This window comes from Aulonocara stuartgranti (genome assembly GCF_965226115.1).
Source record: "Aulonocara stuartgranti genome assembly, chromosome: 11".
NCBI classification, from domain to species: Eukaryota; Metazoa; Chordata; class Actinopteri; order Cichliformes; family Cichlidae; genus Aulonocara; species Aulonocara stuartgranti.
This window is the reverse complement of record NC_138947.1, coordinates 289,099-315,758: the sequence shown is the minus strand read 5'-3', so window position 1 is coordinate 315,758 and position 26,660 is coordinate 289,099. Positions and strand designations below refer to the sequence as shown.

The 26,660-nt window shown below is 42.6% G+C and overlaps 1 protein-coding gene across 1 annotated transcript; it reads right to left on the bottom strand.

The window, feature by feature from the left end:
- Window positions 1-6,599: 6,599 nt before the first annotated feature.
- Window positions 6,600-26,405, bottom strand: LOC309717976 (membrane-spanning 4-domains subfamily A member 15-like; the record flags this gene model as incomplete). Its single annotated transcript, XM_082552917.1, has 6 exons — window positions 26,229-26,405; window positions 26,032-26,139; window positions 22,894-22,950; window positions 21,520-21,687; window positions 6,819-6,920; window positions 6,600-6,719 (listed from the first exon to the last, which is right to left on the bottom strand). Exons 1-6 carry the CDS (start codon window positions 26,358-26,360, stop codon window positions 6,600-6,602), a joined length of 687 nt encoding a protein of 228 aa, XP_082409043.1. The 5' UTR covers window positions 26,361-26,405.
- Window positions 26,406-26,660: the final 255 nt, after the last annotated feature.

The window sequence follows — 26,660 nt, the reverse complement described above, 5'->3', positions numbered from 1 at the left end:
CGCACTCGCTTACGTCACTGTCATGAGACATTCTCGCAAAAAAAATCACGGTTTTAGTAACGCAGTAACGCAGCGTTCCTACGGGAAAGTAACGGTAATCTAATTACCGTTTTTGCAATAGTAATCCCTTACTTTACTCGTTACTCGAAAAAAGTAATCGGATTACAGTAACGCGTTACAAGTAACGCGTTACTGCCCATCTCTGGCGCTCGCTGTGCCGTCCTTAGAGAGTAAACATGAAACTATTGAGGGAAAAACACGCGTATATATTGTTTATCCTGACTCTGGTTTTACGTGACCTATCAACGCAATTTAAAAAATGGTATATGTCACCTTGTTGCTTTGTCTTTAAGTGGTCATGTGATTGTCTTACCACGACTACTTTATTCTTCCTCAGTCAAACAGCAGCACTCATGTGATTGTTTTGCCCCCTGAGCTCCAGGTGTTGTGCCAGAAAGTGGTCGTCGGGCAGAAAGTGATTACCGTCCGCAGGAGCGCGCAGCTGCTTAAAGCTGTAGCGTCCAGATTACTTACAGCTACTTCTGTGCAGCTGATATAAGATGCGGTAAGCTGAACACAGCTTCAACCATCTGTTTGTTGACAAATAGTAACGGACTGCGCCGCATTTTCTTGTTAGTAACTGTAACGGTGTTGTAGCGATAGGAATAGTAATTAGTTAGATTACTCATCACTGAAAAAAGTAACGCCGTTACTTGTAACGCCGTTATTCCCATCACTGTTCACAGATCAGTATAACTCTGATCTGTAACCAGCTCCTTTATTTACATTTTGTAAATAAAGTCTTCAGAGTTGTTTTATTGTCAGAGTGGCAGGTAAATTAACCCTAACCCTAAACTGGGAGGACTGAATGGGCCTTTCAGTGATTCTCTGAGGAGCCAACAGGTTCAGCAACAGTCAGGGTGGCGTTAACAATCTGCAACTCACGTCTTTACACTTATACATTAGCGATATTAGCATTAAATTGTTAATTAAGTATTATATTGTAGTACAACACAATAAAAACTAAACATTTTATTCACTACAATAAAATTACAAATTAATCAGACTAAGCTATATTAACTGCTGTGGTTTTGTACTGTGTGCTGACTGGTCATCTGTAAAGGACCTGAACTGTCACAGTATGCAGAAGCAGACTGTATGTATAGTGAACAGTGGAACCAGACACAAAGGAACGTGGGACCAAACTTGAATTAACAAAAAGTGAGCAGTTTAATATGACTGATGGAGAAATACAAAGTAATGCATAAGGCAAACTAAGATGAGAATAAACAATAACGTAAACTGGGGAAGCTAAAAATACACATGAAAAAGCATAAACATGAAACTTGTCGTGGATACAAAGATACCTGAAACAGGGAGACATGACGCAAAAGACAACAGACAACCTGACACTGAACAAAGGAGGACTTAAGTACACAGAAAGATGTGTGAGGATGGGGAACAGGTGGGACAAATCAGACCAGAGGTGACAAGGGGAAGCAAAACTAGACACACTGCAATTAGGAAGGGAAACAGCATGGAACGCAGACATGACAACACGAACCTGACACCATAAGACGCGCAGGCATGAAACACATAAAGGGCGAACATAAACACAGGGGTAAAGGACACAAGGGAAATCGAAAAAACAATTAACTATAACGGCAACTTAGGCAAAGTAGAAATGAACTTGGAATTCCTAAAGGACTTAAACATAAACTATAAACATCAAAATAAGCTAAAACTTTAAACGCTGGGTCAAAAGACCCAGGATCATGACCTGAACAGGTGGAACTGATTCTTAAAGATTCCATTAAGCAGTTAAAAAGAAGCTGAAGATTCAGGACAGCATGGAGTTCGGTCCGCAGCAGTCAGACGATGTTGGTGTCGTACTTCACATCCTGCAAACATCAACACGATACGTGAGCCCTGCTCTGCAACAAGTCCAACACACCTGTAACCTGGTATCTGTCCATGACCAGGATTCACTTATACTAAGTCACATGAAGCTAAGTTTTGACCAGGACATGTCCTTCAACGCACATATTAAACAAATATGTAAGACTGCTTTCTTCCATTTGTGCAACATCTCTAAAGTTAGAAATATCCTGTCTCAGAGTGACGCTGAAAAACTAGTTCATGCATTTATTACTTCCAGGCTGGACGACTGTAATTCATTATTATCAGGAAGTCCTAAAAACTCCCTGAAAAGCCTTCAGCTGATCCAAAATGCTGCAGCAAGAGTCCTGACAGGGACTAGAAAGAGAGAGCAGATTTCTCCTGTTTTGGCTTCCTGTTAAATCCAGAATTCAAAATCCTGCTCCTCACATACAAGGTCTTAAATAATCAGGCCCCATCTTATCATCATCATCATCATCATCATCATCATCATCATCATCATCGTTTATTTGTATAGCACTTTAAGAACACACCAGGCAGACCAAAGTGCTGAACAACACAGATCAAAACAACAACCAAATTAAAAATACCATAAAATCATTACATACAATAAAATAAATAAGAAGGTGTCAGTTTCCTACAGTTAAAAGCCAGGGAATCAAAATAGGTTTTCAATCTGGACTTAAAGACCTGCACTGATGACGCTTGTCTAATTTGGAGAGGAAGGTTATTCCAGAGCATCGGAGCCGCAATTGAAAAGGCACGGTCTCCTCTCCCCCGCGACTTAGGGACCGACAGCAGCAGCTGCTCAGCTGAACGGAGCGAGCGAGGAGGAACATGTGGCTTCAGCAAATCAGATAAATAGACAGGAGCCAGACCATTTAAAGATTTAAAAACCAATAAAAGGACTTTAAAACGAACCCTAAATTCAATGGGAAGCCAATGCCAGGAAGCCAGAACCGGAGTGATGTGATCGAATTTCCTACTACCGGTTAAAAATCGCGCCGCCGCATTTTGCACTAACTGCAGGCGTGACAAGGTGCCCGACCCGACCCCTATTAAAAGGGAATTACAATAGTCCAGACGTGAGGTGATAAAAGCATGAATAAGAGTTTCCAAATTGGGTTTGGAAAGGAAAGGCTTGACCTTCGACAGGCGTCTGAGGTGATAAAAAGCTGATTTTACCACCCCACTTACATGACCTTCAAAAGTAAGCGCAGAATCAAGTTTAACACCAAGATTAGTGATTGAACTTTTCAGATGAGAGGTCAAATCACCAAAATCAACAAACATCTTATCCTAATGACCTTGTAGTACCATATCACCCTATCAGAGCACTTCGCTCTCGCTCTGCAGGCCTACTTGTTGTTCCTAGAGTATTTAAAAGTAGAATGGGAGGCAGAGCCTTCAGTTTTCAGGCCCCTCTTCTGTGGAACCAGCTTCCAGTTTGGATTCAGGAGACAGACACCATCTCTACTTTCAAGATTAGGCTTCAAACTTTCCTTTTTGCTAAAGCATATAGTTAGGGCTGGACCAGGTGACCCTGAATCCTCCCTTAGTTATGCTGCAATAGACGTAGGCTGCCGGGGATTCCCATGATGCATTGAGTTTTTCCTTTCCAGTCACCTTTCTCACTCACTATGTGTTAACAGACCTCTCTGCATTGAATCATATCTGTTATTAATCTCTGTCTCTCTTCCACAGCATGTCTTTATCCTGTCTTCCTTCTCTCACCCCAACCAATCACAGCAGATGGCCCCGCCCCTCCCTGAGCCTGGTTCTGCCGGAGGTTTCTTCCTGTTAAAAGGGAGTTTTTCCTTCCCACTGTCACCAAAGTGCTGCTCATAGGGGTCATATGATTGTTGGGTTTTTCTCTGTATCTATTTTTGTAGGGTCTACTGTACAATATAAAGCGCCTTGAGGCCACTGTTGTTGTGATTTGGTGCTATATAAATAAAATTGAATTGAATTGAATTGAATGCCAGGGTCTAACCTGCAGAAGGCTTGTGTGAGAGGGGCCGGGCTGGCAGCATCTGACCAATCACAAATAGCGAGACAGAGAGAGAGAGCGAGAGAGAGAGAGAGAGAGAGAGAGAGAGAGAGAGAGAGAGAGAGATTTAAGACCACTTGAAAAATCCACTGAAGGAAAAAGCACCCCAGACCATTGTGGCGTCCCCTCCACTGTGGTGTGTAGAAAACATTTCAGGTGGGATCTCCTTGTCATGCTCGTAGCGCTGGAAACCATCAGGACCATCAAGGTTACATTTGTTCTCATCAGAGAATAAAACTTTCTTCCACCTTTCAGTGTCCCATGTTTGGTGCTCTGTAGCAAAGTCCAAACAGTCAGTTCTGTGGCGTTCAAGGAGACGAGGCCTTTGAAGACGTGTGTTTGTTTTTGAAGCCTTTCAGTCTCAGATGCCGTTTGAGGGTTATGGGCTGCAGTCGGCACCAGTAACGGCTTTAATTTGGGTCGAGGAGTGTCCAGTGTTCAGGCTCAGTGCCGGGGACATTTTTTGGGTCTTCCACTTGGCCTTTTTGTTCCATAACCCTCAGGACCATTTAAGAAATTCGCAATGACTGTCTTACTGCGTCCCACCTCGGCAGCGATGACACGCTGTGAGAGACCCTGCTTATGCAGTTCAACAATCTGACCACGCTCAAAAAAGCTTTTTTGCCATCAGGACGTCATGACAGTGTGACTACCTGACAGAAAATGACAATGAATCCACGTTTCTGCACAGGTTCGTCCTTTTAAAGGCATGTGGTCCTAAACTTTTGGTCAGCTGTAAAACAGCTTGTTTCAGTTTAAGCGTTGTTTTCAATAAACTGCATGCTCAAAAAAATGTTTTGTCTCACTCCAATTTCTTCTTGTTGCATGTTGAAGCTCTACTTGGAACCGTGTTCAGATCCATCCATGGAAAATATGATTATTTTTTTTTGTATTATTCAAGTGGTCTTAAAGTTTTTTATTTTATGTATTTATTTTTTGTAAATGTTAATATAGTGGTGTGAAAAAGTGTTTGCCCACTTTCCTGATTTTTCTACTTTTTCTATCTTTGTCACATTAAATGTTTTAGATCATCTAACGAATGTAAACATTAGACAAAGATAACACAAGTAAACACAAAATGCAGAGGAAACAATCCAAACCTACATGGCCCTGTGTGAAAAACTGATCACACCTTTGGAAGTTCAGTTTCTCTAGCCATACCCAGGCCTCATTACTGCAACATGAAATCATTGAAAGCACTTAAATAGGACCTGACTGACAAAGTGGAGCAGACCAAAAGATCTTCAAAAGACAGACATCATGGCATGATCGAAGTAAATTACGAACAAAACAGAAACAAAATTATTGAGATCAGTTAGTCTGGAAAAGGTTTTAAAGGCTCTGGGACTCGAGTAAACCACAGTGAGAGCCATTATCCACAAAAAACATGGAACAGTAGTGAACCTTCCCAGGAGTGACTGACCAAAATTACCCCAAGAGCGCAGCCATGACTCATCCAAAGACCCCAGAACAACAGCCAAAGAACTGCAGGCCTCACTTGCCTCAGTTAAGGTCAGAGTTCATGACTCCACCATAAGAAAGAGACTGGGTGAAGCTGAAACGCACTTGGTTTCAGCAAGAGGACAACGATCAAAACAAAGCAGCAAGTCCACCTTTGAACAGCTTAAGAAGAACAAAATGAAGACTTTACAGTGAGCTGGTCAAACTCTTGACCCGACTCTGATTGAGATGCTGCGTGACCTTAAAAAGGTCGTTCATGCTTGAAAATCATCCAGTGTGGCTGAATTACAACAATTCTGCAAAGACGAGTGGGCCAGAATTCCTCCACAGCTGTGAAACACTCAATGAAGTAATACGAATGCTCGATTGCAGTTGTTGCTGCTAAGGATGGCCCAACCCGTTATTAGGTTTAGGGGGCAATCACTCTTTCACACAGGGCCTTGTAGGTTTGGGAGTTTTTCCTGTATTTTGTGTTTACCTTTGTTATCTTTGTCTAATATTTAAAGTTGTTTGATCCGAAACATTTGAGTGTGACAGACATAGAGAGTTTGAGATTTAACTTTGAGATTTTTATGTTAATTTGAAGTTTGTCGTTACAGTTGGACACTGCTGCTTATTGATGTTATTATTATTTTATTTTGATTTTTTTAATCTTGCACAGTCTGTATATGACTGTCACTTATTCTGAGTTTCTGCAGTACTCAGTCCTACACAAGTACACACTATTATTGCTTATCACTGTCTGCACACACAGCTTTGATGGATCCTCCAGGAGTGATGACACCATTTTCTGGTGAACTGATTGGTCAGCAGGTGGTGAGATCACACACACACACCATCAGGTCATCCTGACTCTGAGTCACATGCGGAGTCTGTTCACCCATATCTGTCTCTCCTTCAAATAAACTTTATTAAACAGCAGCTCTTAAAGCTCTCGCACACTCTGCTGTCTGCAGTCTGTGTTCAAGCTTCATGTTTTTATGATATTACACATTTGTGTAAAATCAGCCGCTCTGTGTCAGCACACCTGTCCATCTTTCAGGCTGGTCACATGTCGCAAACTCTGCCCTTTGCATGTAATTATGCTCAATAAACTTTGGTTGATTTACTTAGTTGATGACCACTTCCTGTGTTAGGATAAGTGAAGCCAGATGAGGAAACATCTTAGTACAGGCCCCAGCTTCCCACCTCAACAACACACCTCATAGCTGATCTCTGAAGGGGGTGGGGCTTCTGACACAGGTGGGGATTCGTATGTACATGGGACCTCTGAAGCAGCTTCGAGCGATTTGTTGATAAAGATGATTGGCTAAAAACAACCCAAAAGACACAGCTGTTAAGGTTTGAATTGGAAACATGAAGAATGTGAAAAGACTGAGCTGATTCAGGTGGACACAGGTGGACTCACCTGATCAGTGGAGGGACACAAAGCGTAGCAGCCAAAGGCAGCGATACAGATGGAAACGATAAACTCCAGGAGACAGAAAACAGCCAGAACAGCTCTCTGGACCTGGGAGGATAAAAACACCCCTGTGCTTTTAGCCCTTTCCATTAGAACCTACTCAGATCAGGCTGAGGCGACTTGAGTACCACCTCATGTGCGTGGGACAATTACAGCAACACGGCTGAATGTCCTGTGATGTCATTTATATGCAGCATGAACGCCATTTTCTACTTGCTGCTCGGTCTGTGGCTTTTTGTCGGACTCGGGGACCGCAGTGTTGTTTCTGTGCAGTCGTTTCCCTCTTTGCCATTTTAAAAATGGCAGCTTCGATTTTCACAAAGGAGACGCTCTCATGACTCATGGAGTGGTGCCACTGACAAGCCAACCGGTAGCACATTTTCAGATAACCTTGATCCAAGTAGGTACTAAAAAAGTACCTGCTATCAGGAACCACCACCTAATGCAGGGGTGTTGAACTCCAGGCCTTGAGGGCCGGTGTCCTGCAGGTTTTAGATAACACCCTGGGTCAACATGCCTGAATCAAATGATTAGTTCATTACCAGGCTTCTGGAGAATTTCAAGACATGTTGAGGAGGTAATTTAGCAATTTAAATGGCTAAATTACCAAGGACACATCTAAAACCTGCACGACACCTACCCTCAAGGCCTGGAGTTCGACATCTGTGACCTAATGGAAAACCCTAAAAACCACGTCAAGCCATGCCACGCCAACCCGAGCAGGTACTAATGGAAAAGGGCTTAATTATTGTAGCAAGAAATACTGATAGCCTCTAATGATAAACAGGAACAATTAGAGACCACAGTCAATCGCAGTAAATCTAGACACAGAATAAAACTCTCAATAAAAAGGACATGAATCATAATAATGATGATCATTTATAACAGGAGAGAACGTCATCGCTTCAAAAGTTTCCACATTAATGTTAAACCAGTCGCCACACTTTTCAGACTATTTTTGCTTGAAGGAACCGGACTAAAGAGCACTTTCTGCTAAATGCGCCGTAAACCTACACATTACACTTTTTTACTGTTGGTAGTAGGTGATGTGAGCGTCAGCGATGGGATGGCAGCACTTCTGTCTGAGACCTGACTGTCATGCAAGTTTTCTGTACTCGTTTGATTGGCAGACACAGCTGCTCTAAATGTTCTTCTTTTTTTTTATTAGCAAAATCAACATACAAACAAAATGCACCAGATATTACACATTCAGAGAATAGACATTCCTTACATATTAGCAACTTTCATACATAGGAAAAAGAAGATATAAAAATGGGGTCATAAAACTTAACAGATTATTAACTCAAAATCTTCCAAAAAGGAAACAAAAAAAACAGACTTTTTGTTTTTAACTAAAGTCAGTGCAGAATACAAATAGCATTTGTATTTTATTTTTATCCTATTGTATATTTTATTCTATTTATTCTACTGTGTACAGTATTTTATTCTTATTGTATTCTAATTTTTGCTATATAACTTTTGCACTATCCACTTCCTGCAGTGACAAAACAAATTTCCCACGTGGGACTAATAAAGGTTATCTTATCTTATCTTAAGATTTAACCAACAGGTTTAAGTCGTTTTTCCAGTAAGCTCGTGTTGGTTTGGTGTTAAAAAAATTACATTTATGTATAAATTGCTTGCACAAGACTAATAACACATTAACACCATAATTAGCTTTCTTTTCTTTCAAAAACACTCCAAACATTATCATATTTAAGGTAAATGGGGTAATTTGACTCCCACTGGAATAAAGCCAGGTATGAAAATCCAACCAAAATATTTGTATAAAATTGCACAAAAAAAATAGATGGTTAATCCTCCTCTTCTGTTTCACAAAATACATAATTACCAGTTTCTATTTTGAATCTATCACCAAGGAGTCTATTTGTCGGGTAAATTTTATTCAAAATCTTAAATTGGACTTCTTTCCCTTTAGGAGGGATAGGGAAGGTTAACTGAATACCATATATATATAATTGCCTTAACTTGGGGGAGATGTCAGAATATATTATATCATTTACAACTATGTTTTTAAGTGACAATGGAATGGATTTTATAACCCGATTAAATTTACTTTTAGAACATTGGATATTAAACTTTTGGCAAAAATCTTGATGTCCTAGAACATGCCCCTCCTCATCTACAAAATGGACAATTGCTCAAACACCTTTTGATAACCAATCTTGAATAAAAATAGATTTTCTGTTCATCAGTATATATCTATTGTTCCAAATTGGGCTATTATGTGGAGTGAAATTATGTTTAAATAACATTTTCCAACAAAGAAGGACCTGTTTATGGAATTCAGAGAGTTTAGCAGGTAGCTTAGTAATTTCAAAGTCACACTTTAGGAGAAAGTCGATACCCCCCAGTGTGTTAAAGACCTTACTTGGTATAAAAAACCAAATGGAGTGTGGATTATTTAGGAAGGATTTTAACCATTTAAGTTTCAAAACACCATTCATTATATCAAAATCAATTGCGTTTCCACCGCCTTCAATGTATGGTTTAACCAAATCATCTTTAGATATATAATGGCACTTATTCCTCCAAATAAAATTAAAATTCAAGCTATTAATTGTTTTAATAACTTTATTTGATATTGATAAAGAGTAAGCTGGATATATAAATCTAGATAAACTGTCCATTTTGGTTAATAATATTCTTCCAAAAATTGTGATGTCTCTTTGTAACCACTTATTTAAGATTGTCTTACATTTGTCAACATTATCTGAAATAGTCAAAGGAGCTTGCAAAGAAAAGCGTCTGGACTTCTTTAAGTTACTTGAAGACGTTTCACCTCTCATCCGAGAAGCTTCTTCAGTTCTAAGGTCAAATGGTGGAGAGTCCCAGATATAAACCTAGTGGGAGTTTCCCCCCACAGAGGGACAAAAGGACCCCTGATGATCCTCTAATCGTCTGAGCCAAGGTGTGAAACTGGGTGTGGGTCCCAATACTGAAGGACCCGTCCCATCCAGGCAACAAACTGTTCCAACTTCTGCAATCTGGTAGAAGGTTCCGCATCTTCCGGGCAAGGACAGAGAGACTCAAGAGGAGCTTCTATCCCCAAGCCATCCGTGCCCTAAACACACACAAATGTTGTATTGTTCGATACATATGCGTACCGAACCGAAAGCACTGTATCGAACGGTTCAATATCGATACGAATATCGTTGCACCCCTAATATATATATATATATATATATATATATATATATATATATATATATATATATATGGTATTCAGTTAACCTTCCCTATCCCTCCTAAAGGGAAAGAAGTCCAATTTAAAATTTTGAATAAAATTTACCCGACAAATAGACTCCTTGGTGATAGATTCAAAATAGAAACTGGTAATTGTGTATTTTGTGAAACAGAAGAGGAGGATTAACCATCTATTTTTTTGTGCAATTTTATACAAATATTTTGGTTGGATTTTCATACCTGGCTTTATATACATTGGGTGAATGTGCAGTAGTAGCAGCAAGCAGGTGAATTCTGTACATTAATATGAATATATATATATATATATATATATATATATATATATATATATATATATATATATATATATATATATATATATATATATATATATATATCGTTCGGACTGGAGAAGTGTAGCCGGATGGTAACAAAGAGAGGGAAGGTAGTCAGAACTGAGGGGATTGAACTACCAGAAGGCAACATTGCAGACATAGAGGACAGTTACAAGTACTTGGGGATCCCGCAGGCAAATGGGAACCATGAAGAGGCCGCTAGAAAAGCTGCAACCACCAAGTACCTGCAGAGGGTCAGGCAAGTCCTGAGGAGTCAGCTGAATGGTAAGAACAAGATCCGGGCCATCAACACGTACGCCCTGCCCGTGATCAGGTGCCCTGCTGGGGTAATAGGCTGGCCAAAGGAGGAGATAGAAGCCACTGACATAAAGACAAGAAAGCTCCTTACCATGCATGGAGGGTTTCACCCCAAGTCCAGCACCCTGAGGCTGTACGCTAAGCGGAAGGAAGGGGGCCGGGGACTGGTGAGTGTCAGCACCACAGTCCAGGATGAGACAAGGAACATCCAAGAATACATTGGGAAGATGGCCCCAACTGACCGAGTGCTCAGTGAATACCTCAGGCAGCAGAAACCCAAGAAAGAGGAGGGAGACGAGGAACCATCATGGAAGGACAGGCCCCTGCACGGTATGTACCACCGGCAGATAGAGGAGGCTGATATCCAGAAATCCTACCAGTGGCTGGACAAAGCTGGACTGAAAGACAGCACAGAGGCACTAATCATGGCAGCACAAGAACAAGCTCTGAGCACAAGATCCATAGAGGCTGGGGTCTATCACACCAGGCAAGACCCCAGGTGCAGGCTGTGTAAAGATGCCCCAGAGACAATCCAGCACATAACAGCAGGGTGCAAGATGCTAGCAGGCAAGGCATACATGGAACGCCATAACCAAGTGGCCGGCATAGTGTACAGGAACATCTGTGCCGAGTATAACCTGGAAGTCCCGAGGTCAAAATGGGAGATGCCCCCAAGGGTGGTGGAGAATGACCGAGCTAAGATCCTGTGGGACTTCCAGATACAGACGGACAAAATGGTGGTGGCTAACCAACCGGACATAGTGGTGGTAGACAAACAGAAGAAGACGGCCGTAGTGATCGATGTAGCGGTTCCGAATGACAGCAATATCAGGAAGAAGGAACACGAGAAGCTGGAGAAATACCAAGGGCTCAGAGAAGAGCTCGAGAGGATGTGGAGGGTGAAGGTGACGGTGGTCCCTGTGGTAATCGGAGCACTAGGTGCGGTGACTCCCAAGCTAGGCGAGTGGCTCCAGCAGATCCCGGGAACAACATCGGAGATCTCTGTCCAGAAGAGCGCAGTCCTGGGAACAGCTAAGATACTGCGCAGGACCCTCAAGCTCCCAGGCCTCTGGTAGAGGACCCGAGCTTGAAGGATAAACCGCCCGCAGGGGCGTGCTGGGTGTTTTATATATATATATGTATATATATATATATATATATATATATATATACATATATATATATATATATATATATATATAAGTGACTTATGTATGTATGTATGTATATATATGTATATATTGTACTATTCTTAGTTAGTGTATTGTCTGTCTTGTCTTAATGTTGGTTTAAAATGGAGCACTGTAACAAAAAATAATTTCCCCCAGGGATCAATAAAGTATTCTGATTCTGATTCTGATTCTGATATAACGTTCTTCCTCTACACCTCCCCCCCCTCCCAATTTTTTTGCACATGTCGAGGAGCGTGTCAGGCTACACCCCACACCACATCAAGAACTCCACCGACTTCACCGACAAGGTCCAGAAACTTACCCTGGATCCAGATGAAACCATGGTGTCCTTTGATGTAGTCTTTCTCTTCACTTGCATACCCACCACGGAGGCCGTGGAGACTGTCAGAAAACGACTACAAGAAGACAGCTCCTTGGAGGACAGGACCAACTTCACACCCGATCAGATCTGCACACTGTTAGACCTCTGCCTCACCACTACATATTTCAAGTACAACGAGGGTTTCTACAGACAAAAACATGGCTGTGCCATGGGCTCCCCCGTGTCACCCATTTTCCAAGATGGCGCGGCCACGTCCAGACGCCTTACTGACTGCTCCGCTCCGACTATCCACTTTTCTTGTTTTTTACTTATTTTTTGCTCTGGTTTACATCCCAAAATCCTCTAGTCTTATAGTATACGACAGCGGATCACTTGTAAACATCGGTGCCAAGGTTGCACATCTAATCTTGGACACTTTTAAACCTGACCCTTCCTGGCCGCCAGAGATTCTACGCGGCGCGGAGAACAACAAAGGAGGGGCCGCTCATCCGAGGCGCAGAACAAAGAAGCGCCGGGGAAAACGCGCTGGTATTAGGAACAGACTGAGACAGCAGGCGCATCGCGCACCACTGCCCAGTATCCTACTGGCCAATGTACAATCCATGGAGAACAAGCTTGATGACCTAAGAGCAAGGGTCACCTTCCAATGTGACATGAGGGACTGCAACATTCTGTGCTTCACGGAGACATGGCTGACCCCCACCGTGCCGGACCAGGCCGTAACTCCGTCGGATTCATTCTTTGTGCTCCGCGCGGACAGAACGGCAGAGTCGAACAAAACCAAAGGTGGAGGAGTGTGTTTCATGGTAAACAGAAAGTGGTGTGATGCCAGGAGCATTTCTACTCTCTCCAGCGGCTGCTCGCCACATCTGGAGTTCCTGAGCATTAAGTGCCGCCCTTTCTATCTGCCCCGTGAGTTCACCTCAGTCATCGCCACGGCGGTCTACATCCCACCCCAAGCGGACACAGGTATGGCTTTGTCCGAATTACATGATGTGCTGAGCTCGCTTCAAAACAAGGACCCGGGCGCAGCCCTCATTGTAGCAGGAGACTTTAACAAAGCGAACCTCAGACAAGTCATGCCAAACTTTTACCAGCATGTCTCGTGTCCAACGAGAGGGGATCGGATTTTGGATCACTGCTACACGCCATACAAGCAGGGCTACAAAGCTGTCTCACACCCGGCTTTTGGGAAGTCTGACCACAACGCCATCTTCCTCATTCCCCAGTATAAACAAAGCATACGGAGGGAAGACGTGACCACGAAGGAAGTAAAACGGTGGACTGCCCAATCAGAAGCTACGCTACAGGACGCACTCAACGACGTAGACTGGGACATGTTCAGAGCATGCGTAGTCGACATCAACGAGTTTACGGAAGTAGCAGTATGCTTCGTCAATATGCTAGCGGAGGAGATTATCCCCACTGCGAGAGTCACCACATTCCCAAACCAGAAACCGTGGATGGACAGATCGATCCGCACTGCAGTAAACGCCAGGACCGCCTCCTACAACGCGGGTCTCGCCACTGGCGATATGAGCGCCTACAAAGCGGCCTCATACGGCGTGCGGCGCGCGGTGAGAGATGCCAAACGCCGGTACCGGGAACGTGTGGAGTCCCGCTTCCACCAGGGCGACACACGGAGTATGTGGCACGGACTACGCACCATTACGGACTACAAAGCCAGGGACACTGCGCCGATCAACGCCGACTCTGCATTCACCAACGAGCTGAATCGGTTCTACGCCCGTTTCGAGGTTAGCCAGGCGGCTAATGCTATCTACCGCCTGACTACCGAGGACAGTGACGTCATCAGCGAGAGACCGGTGACCAGCATCGCGGAGCATGACGTCCAAGCGGCACTGAGGAGAGTGAACACAAGGAAAGCGGCGGGGCCAGACGGCATCACCGGCCGTCTGCTGCGCTGCTGTGCTGACCAGCTAGCAGGTGTGTTCACTTACATCTTCAACGAGTCCCTGGCGAAGTCTGTGGTCCCCACATGCTTCAAAAGATCCACCATCATCCCTGTGCCCAAGCACAGCAAACCCTCATCCCTGAACGATTACCGGCCAGTTGCACTGACCTCGGTAGTAATGAAGGTGTTTGAGAGGCTGCTGAAGAACATCATCTCCTCCTCCATCCCAGACACCACAGATCCGCTGCAGTTTGCCTACAGATCCAACAGATCCACAGAGGATGCCATCGCCCACGTCCTACACACTACTCTCAGCCACGTGGACAAGAAACAGGGTAACTATGTGCGAATGCTGTTTGTTGATTACAGTTCAGCGTTTAACACAATAGTGCCCTGCAGACTGTTCACAAAGCTCAGGGATCTGGGACTTAACAGCCGTCTGTGTGCATGGGTGTTGGACTTCCTCACTGGCAGAACTCAGGTGGTGAGGGTGGGCAGGTGCTTCTCCAACAGCATCACCATCAACACAGGAGCACCTCAGGGATGTGTCCTCTCGCCACTGCTCTACTCCCTCTACACTTCAGACTGTGTGGCCACCCATGGCTCCAACACCATTGTGAAGTTTGCTGATGACACAGTGGTGTTGGGTGCCATCTCCAACAACGATGAGGCGGCCTACATGGATGAAGTGAAGAATCTGGCATCGTGGTGCCAGGACAACCACCTCCAGCTGAACGTCAGCAAGACCAAGGAGCTGGTGGTGGACTTCAGAAGGGGTCAGCACAGAGACTACAAGCCCATTATCATCAATGGAGCTCCAGTGGAGAGGGTGCAGTCCTTCAAGTATCTTGGTGTCCACATCTCCTCAGACCTGACATGGGCTGCCCACATTCAGGTCCAGACCAAAAAGGCTAGGCAGCGCCTGTATCACCTACGACAACTGAGGAAGTTCAGGGTCTCTCCAAAGATCCTCAGGATTTTCTATACAGGCGCTGTGGAGAGCATCCTCACACAGAACATGACATCGTGGTTTGGGAACAGCTGTGTGAAGGACCAAAAAGCTCTCCAGAGAGTGATCCGTACAGCAGAACGCTGCTGCAGGATTGCTCTCCCCCCGCTTCAGGACACCTACACCAGGAGATGCCGGACTAGAGCAGCGCAGATACTGAAGGACCCGTCCCATCCTGGCAACAAACTGTTCCAACTTCTGCAATCTGGTAGAAGGTTCCGCATCTTCCGGGCAAGGACAGAGAGACTCAAGAGGAGCTTCTATCCCCAAGCCATCCGTGCCCTAAACACACACACCCGCCCTCTCACATCATCTATAATTGACTGAGACAGGACTCTTCCAGACACTAAACCAAGGCACAATGTACATTTCAATTCCTTTAATTTTAAATATGTTTATATTGTCTATCCTGTAAAATAGTCAGATATCTATTCATATTAATGTACAGAATTCACCTGCTTGCTGCTACTACTGCACATTCACCCGAAACTCTGGCTGATTGGGACCCACACCCAGTTTCACACCTTGGCTCAGGCGATTAGAGGATCATCAGGGGTCCTTTTGTCCCTCTGTGGGGGGAAACTCCCACCGGGTTTATATCTGGGACTCTCCACCATTTGAGCTTAGAACTGAAGAAGCTTCTCGGATGAGAGGTGAAACGTCTTCAAGCAACTTAAAGAAGTCCAGACACTTTTCTTTGCAAGCTCCTTTGACTACGATGACCTGGATGACTGAGAACCTTCACTGGGTGCAGTTCCCCCCTCCAGGGGCAAGGGTACCTAGACCCGGTTCGTAGAGTACGCTTGGGGAGTGTGATCGTGTGTACAGCGTCTCTTTATGTCTGTCTCCACGTTGGTTGAGTGTGGAGTAAGTGCATATGAGAGCATGAGGGTGGGAATGGATGTTTGTGTCTGTGTGTGCCTGTATGTCTGTGTCTATATGTCAGGTTGGGTATCAGACGCCACCTCTCTGGGGACATCTCAGGCCCTCCAAGGTTTGGAGGCCTATCTCCCCCCACCACCACTTCCCCTGCCAGTGGCGGACCCCCTCAGACATCGGTGCGTTGGTGGTTCTTTGTGTCCGGGGATGGGCGTCCAGGTACACACCGGCTCACTCCTTGGCGGCCGCTTATCGGGGCCTGGAGCCTGGGGCTCGCTCGGGCCACTTCGGAGGTGGGGTGCCCCCGGCCTCTCGGCCTGGGGCTCGGTCACTCAGGCGCAGCTGGCTGCCGGCGGAGCTCACGGGCGCGTCACTGCAACTCCCCCTGGCTTCTGCTCCGCGGCTGCTGAGTGAGCCCTCATCTGGGACTCTCCTCAGCTCTTTCTGGGACAGTGGCGCGGCTGCCCCTCTGTTGGTCTTCTTTGGTCTCTTGTGTTCTGGGGGCCTCTGGATGTCTGGAGTTTTGATCTCCTCCATACCTGCTTCATGCCCTGGAGGACGGGGCTGTGGCCCCCCCACACCCTCTAGCAGATTATTACATGAAGGAACCTTTTTTAAAAAAAAACAAGCGTCCATGCTCACAGGTGTACACACGGGTGATCACACCCACAAACTACACCCTTTTTGGCTCCTACCTCAAAGCACACTGTGTTCTGTTGATCTTATGTGCTGCACAATAATGTTTAACATTTAGTATTTACTGTCATATTCCCATATATCATTGTGATGCTGTTTATTCTATTACTCTTGTTCTCTTCTGCTTGTTTTCTTTTTTCTTTCTCAGCAGGTGATCCAGGTGATCGATATATGCATTTTTTTTCTTCTTTTTTTTTCTGCCCGTTCTGTTGGTTTTTGTTTTTTGCCCTTCTCCCCCGTCCCTCTTCTCAGCTGTTTCTCTTTCCCTCTTTCTTTCTCCCCTTCTTTCCCCCAGTCAAGTCTGTCCCGTATTGAAAATAAAATAAACAATAAAAGGTGAATCAAATGGACCATTACAGTAAGGCTGGGATGGTCAATTTGGTAAAGTAAATCCGTTGGGCATCTTTCTTTGCCTTTAGACAACAATTCTGATGCAAAAGAGCCAAACGGGACAGGCCAAAAAAAACAAAAAACAAACAGACAAAAAAGAGAACCTTCACAGACATTATCTGAAATATTTACTTTTTCTAAGACTTTGTGATCTTTTGAAATTGTGATGCCCAAATATTTTACCTCCTTCTTCACCTCTATATCGTACAGTAATTGTGAATTACACTCCTTTAACGCCAATAGTTCACATTTATTTAAATTTAACTTTAAGCCTGAAGCTTTTGAGAATGTAGTGATTATTTGTTTTACCAGGGGAATCTGATGTTCATTTTTTAAGAGTAGTGTCATCCGTAAGTTGACTAATTATTAAAAAATTATCCATAATCTCAATTCCGGCAACGCTGCTGTTTTTAATTAGAATTGCGAACATCTCCACAACCATTATGAACAACAACGGAGAGCTTCCACACCCTTGCCTGATTCCTCTTTTGACGCTAAATCTTTTACCAGTGCCATAGCCTAACGACACAGAGCTGTTTATATCATTATATATTAAAAACCCACTTATTCAATCTTCCCTTTCCCTCTAGTTAATATTTCTTTTATGATTTCATATTATGCACTTTTATACTCATTTAAATTCTTGTTTGCTCTGTACCTGTTGCTTTCCTATGTATCAGTGACAGTTATCTGCTTGCATACTTAGTACTTGCTTTGGTCCTATTTCTATTATCCTCCTCCTATTCTCTATCTTACTTGTTATTATTATTATTATTATTATTATTATTATTATTATTATACAGTATATCTATTATCTTCCTAAATTTATCCCCAAATCCAAATAGAGTTAGTGTTTCTAAAATAAAAGGATGTTCTACTGAATCGAAAGCTTTATAAAAGTCCAAGAAAAGAATAAAACTGTCATCACTAATCAGATCATTGTAGTCCAGTAAGTCTAAAACCAATATGATATTATTATGAATGTTCCTGTCTTTCAGAAACCCTGATTGTGTCTCACTAATTAAACTTGAAACCCCTTGCTTAAGCCTTGTTGCAACTGAGCTAGAGAAAATTTTGTAATCTGTATTTAATAAAGTTATGGGCCTTAAGTTATCCAATTGTCGTTTATCTTTGTTTGGTTTGGTAATTAATGTAATTAATCCTTGTTTCATGCTAGACATCAATTCTCCCTTTTCAATACTGGCCAGTACAGCTTTGAATAAAATTTCTCTTAAGTCTTCCCCAAAAAATTGGAAGAAATTAACTGTAAGCCCATCTGGACCAGGGGATTTATTAAGTGCCATTTTCTTAACAGATGCATCTAACTCTTCAATTCTGAAGTCAGATTCACAAAATTCCTGAAACGATTCATCAATTTTAGGGATCAAATTATCTATTTGATCAAAAAAGACATCACAATCTGTATAAATTGGAACAGAATGTATAAATTTCATTCTCCAAAATTTTAGGGTCGTCACATTCAATGCCATCAATTAACAGAGAAGATATAAAATTTCTTTTCTGTCTGCTCTTTTCTAAATTAAAAAAATATGAGGAATTTCTTTCCCCCTCCTCAATCCACTTGGCCCATGAACGCACAAAAGCTCCTTCTGCTTTATTTAGGTAGAGCTGATCTAATTTAGTTTGCAACTCCATAAGTTTACTCCTTTCTTGGATATTTAGATCATCTTTACTACAGCAATAAGTAATTTCTTGGAATAATTTACATTCATATTCTCTTTGCTTTTGACTTGTGTTTTTACTGAATTGAATACTAAATTCTCTAATTTTGAATTTAATGAATTCCCATTTACTGATATATCCTACAATTAGATGATCAGCCATAATATCTTTTATAATTTTTTTGACTATGTTGCAGTAGTCTTCATTTTGTAAAAGTTTGGCATTGAACTTCCAATAACTTCTTTTATTTGATTGTCTAATTTCCGATTCTAAGCACAGTTCAATAAAGCAATGATCTGAAAGAGGTGCATTTGACATCAACAGTGTGGTTAAGAATGATGTCACTTCCTAGCCAATAGTCTATTCTAGACTTACAAGCTCCATTTGGTTTAAACCAGGAAAAGCTCTTAATTCCTGGATTTCTTACTCTCCAAATATCTGTCAAATTGTTGTTTATCAAAAAATCTATAATTAGGTTATTTTTTGTGGTCTACCTGTCCTTGGGGGCCATCTATCAGTCCATTCATCAGGAGTCATATTCCAATCACCACCCATTAAAATGTATTCTGTAGGGTATCGATCTTTAAGTTCAAAAATATTTGAAGTTATATCTTCTAACATAATTTTATTCTGACTTTCATTATTATATCCATAAACATTGACTAAAATGAAAAACAAACTTTCAACTCTCATTGCCGCAATCAACCAATGACCATTCAAGTCAGTCCGTTGTATTACAAGATCCCCGGGAAAGTTATTGAATAAAATCGCTACACCCCCCGACCTCGTTGAGCCATGGCTGAACAGGATTTTGCTGCCCCATTGGTTTGACCAAAAAGATACATCACTATCAGATAAATGAGTCTGTTGTAGAAAAATACAGTTTGATTTTTTACCTCTGCAGTACAAAAATAAGGCTTTTCTTTTAACAGATTCTCTTAAACCCCTGACATTTAAAGAACCAAAACAAATGTTAACATTCAACATGAACTATAGACAGAATATCACTCACCACGTGAGAAAAAGAAGAAAAAAAAAGTACTAAATGCTGAGCTCCTCAGACCGCGAACAAGTTTCCACTATTTCAGTTTTTGTCATTTTTAGTTCTCCTGTCTTTCCTCAACTTTGCGTCCATCAATGAAGGCATGTGGACCACGACAGTAGGCTCGTTTACCCGCACGTCTTGCTTCCTCCACCAGAGGCCATAGGCGCTGTCGATCTTGTATGTCCTCCTGCGGCAACATCTCTGCGAAGCTGATGCCTTCTTGCTTGCAGGTTGAAGAGTCTTTGGTGCGCCTCCACAATTCTTCTTTAATTCGCCTCTGTGTGAATAGAATAATGATGTTTCTGTTTCTGCCATCAACTCGTTTCCCTAAGTGATGGACAATATCAACGGCCTCTTCTAAGTCCGAGTCAGGGGCAATCTTCTGAAGCGTTTGCAGAACCTTCACTCTAATGTTTTCATCTTTGTCTTCCTTCACCCCTTTCAGCTTTAAGCACCACCTCATTCAGTAGCGCTCGTTCTCTCACTCTTCTTTTCAAGTCTTCATTTTCTTTAAGCAGCTGTTCATTCGCATTTGCCAGTTTAACAACTTTCAGTTTGCAATCGACTATCTCTGCAGCATTAAACTCTACAGCCTTAATCAAGCTGGCAACCATAGCTGCACTTTGTCTGTTTTGTTCCTTGATATCTTCCAGTTGTACTTCAAATTTCTTCTTCCCAGAATGGCTTCAAAAATAGTTTTATTGGAGATATCATCTTCCTTCTCTGAAGATTTTGTTCTCTTCTCCTCTGGCGGTTGTTTTGATGGAGTTGGCGGCGCCGAGTCTGCTCCCCGTTCTTGCTTGTTTAGGCCCACGTTGGCAGCTTCAGTGCTAGCATAGCCATGGTCACTGACTTTAGCATGCGAAGACGTCTTAGCATTGGGGTTTGACGACACAAATTGCAGCTTTGCATTCTTAATAACCTTTTGGGCATCCATAGTTATAGTTCGAGTGGAAGGAGAATAAAGTTACTTAGCAAATTTTGCGGTCTTTCGGAGCTCCTGAAAAAACACAACTGTTCAAGCTGCCATCTAGATGGCACTGTCCTCTACAGGCATCTGGATAATTTAGTCACAACACTGGAGGGTAAAATAAATACTACATAAGAGGCCATGTTAGTGAACGCTGGGAAAGAAGACTGTAGTAAAAGTGATGATGGCTTTCTTTCACCTTGGTGCACCTAAGGCATGATTCAACCTGTTCAGTCATTCCAGTATGCAGGGATCATTTAGATGTTAGTACACTGTGACTGCATGAAATCCCTTTTTCTAATAACCAAATTCTATCCCTCCTTTATCAAACATACATTTCAGCTCTTACACAGAATAACAGGGCTGCTTCTGCGCCACACAACCACTGAGTGACGTCTGTCCTTCAGATGCCCTGTTAGCTGCTGCTTTTTACATGGATGTTACTGGCAGCAGGTCTGTAGTTTTCTAAATCAGAACGATGTTCAATGCTCCTCTGATTCTCCTGTCTTTAAAAACTCCCTCATCTGAACACAGAGCACTGAAGCGCTTTCTGAGAATCTGGTACCTGCAGAGGAGGTGTGACCACAATCAAGATCCACCCCCCAAAATCCTTCAGCAGCTTTGATCAAGAGGCTGAAATCAGACATGTAGAAGATTTTGTACAATATAAAACAAAATGTCTTACCCTTTCATAGTTGTGAGTGAATGACCAGTCGGGGGTACTGGTGTTCAAGTAAGAGCTACCATAATAATGATAAGCATAATGTGGCCAAAAGGCTTCCAGGATGTAGATGATGATGGCAGCAGCTGAAGTAACTGCAGCAATAACATTGGCTCCCAGAGCGCCTCTCACCTGCAGAGCACAAAACGGGTCAGCACACCTGGAAAACCTGGCAGCACCTGAAAGGCAGATTAAACCTGTAGAAACTGCAGCTCACCAGAGTCACGGGACAGTGTGGAGACTAGTTTTAGAACAGATGTTAGAGAATATTTAATCCTGAAAAAAGTACATTTAACCACTTTATTTAACATTGATTATAGACCTGTGTCCTAATGATGGGACAGCTTTCCTTTCTGCTTCACATTAACTTTATAAATACAGAAATGGGGCTCTTTTCCAACCTGACTAAACAGAACTTTTAATCGTTTTCCTCTCAGTCACACTTTGATGCTGTCAGTCTGCTAATATTGTACTTTCATCTGACTGGTGACCTGCCCGTGGTATACTCCATCTCTCACCCTATGAGAGCTGGCAAGGGCACAGCCTTGACTCTGAATTAGAGAAACGAGTTTGAAGCCTAATCTTAAAGTAGAGATAGTGTCTGTCTCCTGAATCCAAACTGGAAGCTGGTTCCACAGAAGAGGGGCCTGAAAACTGAAGGCTCTGCCTCCCATTCTACTTTTAAATACTCTAGGAACAACAAGTAGGCCTGCAGAGCGAGAGCGAAGTGCTCTAATAGGGTGATATGGTACTACAAGGTCATTAAGATAAGATGGGGCCTGATTATTTAAGACCTCGTATGTGAGGAGCAGGATTTTGAATTCTGGATTTAACAGGAAGCCAATGAAGGGAAGCCAAAACAGGAGAAATCTGCTCTCTCTTTCTAGTCCCTGTCAGGACTCTTGCTGCAGCATTTTGGATTAACTGAAGGCTTTTAATGAGTTCTTTCCACACAAAGAGCAGGTCATAGTTTGGTTTCCCATCACTGTACCATCAAAGACCAGAGGTTTATCCACAATGCTCATATGAAAAAAGAAAAAAAAGGTGCTTGCCAACTGTAGCTACAAGATGAAAGTAATGTAAAGGAAGGATCCACATATTAATGGATATTAATTGACAGATGAAGTGCTGTATGACAGCACTGTGTGAGATGAAAAGAGAGAGATCACTTTACTTTGGTAAAGGTACTGTGCTGTCAGTAGATCTATTCATGTTTCTGTATCTTTCATGTGAATATACTTATAGCTGGACTTTATAACCTGGATTTATTTGTCCAGTTAATAACATGAGCTAGATAACAGAAAGCTATGCTGCTATGTTGGATATTTTTAGACTCACCAGACAACAATTAAGGGATTTCCCAGCCGATACAGTCACAGATCCAGCTAAGACAAACTGCAAGAGACCACAAACAGGGTGCCATGTTAGCACAGATAGGTGGTGCCTAACGCTACCTTACATGTCCCAGTTTAACTAATTGGTGTGTGTTATCTGGCTTCATGGACAGATAGAGCTGGGTGTCATTTGCATAGCAGTGTAAATGTATGCTATGTCTTCTAATGATGCTGCCTAAGGGAAGCATGTATAATGTAAACAGAATTGGTCCTAGCACTGAACCCTGTGGAACTCCATAATTTATATATATAATTACTTTCAGAAAGACATCTACTGTGATAAAGTCTACTCTCCACTGCTGTGTAATCAATTATTGTAAATGTAAATGTTATCAGGAAATGATCAGACAGGAGAGGGTTTTCAGGAAACACTGTTAAATGTTCAGTTTCTATGCATATGTTAAAACAAGATCTAGAGTGTGATTAAAGTGGTGGGTGGGTTCTTTTACATTTTGAGAGAAGCCAATTGAGTCTAATAACAGATTAAATGCCATGTTGAGGCTGTCATTGTTAGCATCTACATGGATGTTAAAATCACCCACAATAATTATTTTATCTGAGCTGAGAACTAAATTAGATATAAAGTCTGAGAAATCAGACAGAAACTCTGTGTAAGGACCAGGTGGACGATAGATGATAACAAGTAAGACTGGTTTCTGAGTTTCACAGCTGGGGTGGACGAGGCGAAGCATCAGGCTTTCAAATGAATTAAGTCTGTCTGGGTCTTTGGTTGATTAATAGGCTGGTGTGAAAAATTGCTGCCACACCGCCCCCTCGGCCTGTGCTTCGAGGTTTCTGGTAGTTAGAATGACTCGGGGGTGTTGATTCATTTAAACTAACATAATCATCCTGCTGCAACCATGTTTCTGTAAGGCAGAGTAAATCGATTTGTTGATCAATTATTAAGTCATGTACTAACAGAGACTTGGAGGAGAGAGACCTAATATTTAATCATCCACATTTCACTGTTTTACTCTTTGGTTCAGATGTGGATACTGTATTGTTCTTTCTTTGTGATTGTTTATGTTTAAGTTGTTTGTTGCTGGTTTTTAGTTTGTTTTTTTGTCTGTTTGGGAGCTGACACAGTCTCTATGGAGATGGGTTTTTGGGGGGGTAGCAGGAGGAGAGAAGCTGCAAAGAGGCGTGTAAAACTGCAACTCTGCTTCCTGGTCCCAACTCTGGATACTCATATTTAAAGTAAATCTCACTGCAATGAATGAGCTTTAATGGTGATACTCGGGAATTGAATAATACAAAATACAAAAACTCAAGCAAGGAAGGAACTAGGAAACTCAGAAACTACAGGGGAAACATGGACAACAGGGGGGGGGGGGGGGGGGGGAGTGCATGCAGGATGAGGGAACACATGATAAAGAAGAGAGGGAGACTAAGCATTATACATGGACAGCTACAGAGGGAGAGGAAACAGGTGGGAGCACAGCTGACACTGATCATAGTGAAGGAGACAAGGGCTGTGTCCCAATTCAGCGACCATACAGTAGTCTGCGTGTGGGTACTACGAACTGCGAGAAGTGCCGAAGTGAGAGGCTTGTGAAATGGGACGGTCTGGCCTTTGTCGCGCTGCTCAGGTTGCCTAGCAACCATGATACTAACCGCGAGAAACGTTTCATACAGCCTTGTGTGACAGAAATGAAGGAGAAAAATGTATTTTGTTCTTTCATTTTTTTATGAGATCATTTTGATTAGCTGAGTATCTGAGGCTGAGACCACGGGACTGTAAAAATGATTGTTGGGCTTCATTTCTGTGCTGAACAGTCATTTAAGATTAGCTAGTAAATAACAATTAGCTGATGTTGTTCATGAGACTAAAGTCATCTCACTTTGGTAATGTAAATATAATATGGCCAGTATTATATTTAGTATTAGATTATTATGATATAGTACAGCAGTGAGCTTCAGTAAAGGTTTCTGAATATTAAACTTGTTTCTGGCTTTCATAGTTTGGGAGAAGTTGTGGAGGAAGTATTTTTGCATTTGGCACCTTGCACCGGGCGCTTGGGAATCCACTGCTGTGTATGTCACCTTTGCTCTTGTAAAAAAATTCATTGCTTAATGAACATGGGATGAGGGAGAACACAGAAAACGAACGATGAGACTGAGAGAAGATGAGACAGAGGGAGAAAAACTAGACACAAAAACACAGAGGGACAGAAGGTTACCAAAATATAACAGGAAAACTCAAGCACTGAGACAGGGAGTTAAAGATGCAAAGATCAAAGTGGTAAATCATGAGGACGACTGCACATGGAAGACGGAGTTGGAAGAGAATGCTCCAGAGAGCTAACCAACCATTTCCAAAAACCAAAACAATCATGAATTAACAGGGTACCAGTACCATGACAGATTAGGGGTTGCCTGATTGTGGCGGGGGGTTGTCTTGGATATTATAAGGTGTTTACCTCACAGTATAAAGCAGCTTGAAGCAAATTAACACACATGCTGGAGTAATTTTTGAAGTTTGCTCAGAGGTAACAACAGAAGCGCTGGACTATTTGTCTGACCTTTAGCAGCTTTATTCACCCTTCAGGGCCCTTCAATCAAGTGATCATTTGCTTACCTTACACACGTCTAGAATGGTTCATAGAGGGGATCAGGCATTTGTGGTGTGGCGCCGAAAATGTGGAATGATCTACCTCTCCACATTAGAAAAGCAACTGTCACTCTTTTTAAATCCCATCTTATGACATATTTTTTCTCTTTGGCTTTCTATACTGCATGAGAGTTACCATTTTTTTATTCGAATGTTCTTACCTGTTTGATGATGTTAATGTCATTGTTTAATTATTCTGTTGTACAGCACTTTGGTGAACTCTGTGTTGTTTTAAATGCGCTTTATAAATAAATGAAATGAAATCTGTTTGTTCATGCAAAATCACTGAAATTAGTTCAGAAATTTCAACAGGAGGGAAGAAGTCCTGTTTAGCCGATTTCCCACGATGTTGTTTAGTATCCGTTCTTAAAGGTGATGCATTTTCTGTGTTTGGTAGTGAGTTTGGTCATAAAACCTCAGAATTGTAAAGTGACAGCAGAGAAAAGACCAACAGAGTCTCAGCACACTTACAGACAGAGATCCCCACAAGAAGACACCGCTATAAATCTCCAAATCAGAGTGTGGAAGCACGATGATCCCAAACAGGAGGAGCAGCAGGCCAACCATGATCTGCACCGTCTGTGGGTACAACCGTACGCACCACACAGATGCTTTACTGCAAACACTGTGTACTATTACTGTGATTCTGAGCAGTTACAGAGTCTCACCCCCAGGGCCTCCGGTCGTCCTTGGCTGAACTTGGTCTTCTGTGGAGTGTTTTGTGGCTCAGTAGCGGGGATCACGTGGGTGACCACGAAGACGCTGCCCACCGTCCCTGCTGCAGATGTAGATGCTGACATGTTTGAGCTGAAGTGATAGAAGCTGCTGTGGGCTGCTGCTTTGTATTTGAGCTCACAGCTAATGATTAAATCCGGACTGCTTCCTGCTTCCTCCTCAATTCCCCTTCACGAAAACACAGCATGTGTTTTCATGAGAAGGAGGAAATTTAGCCCTGAAAAATTAAGCTGACTTTGACCTTCATGCTTCAGCTCCCTGCAAAAATTCATCTTCCTCTTTTTGGTCTGGCTGCTGTTAAACTTTTCTAGTTAATGACTTATAGCCCTCCTGCTGTGAGCACCATAATGGATGAACCATGAGAT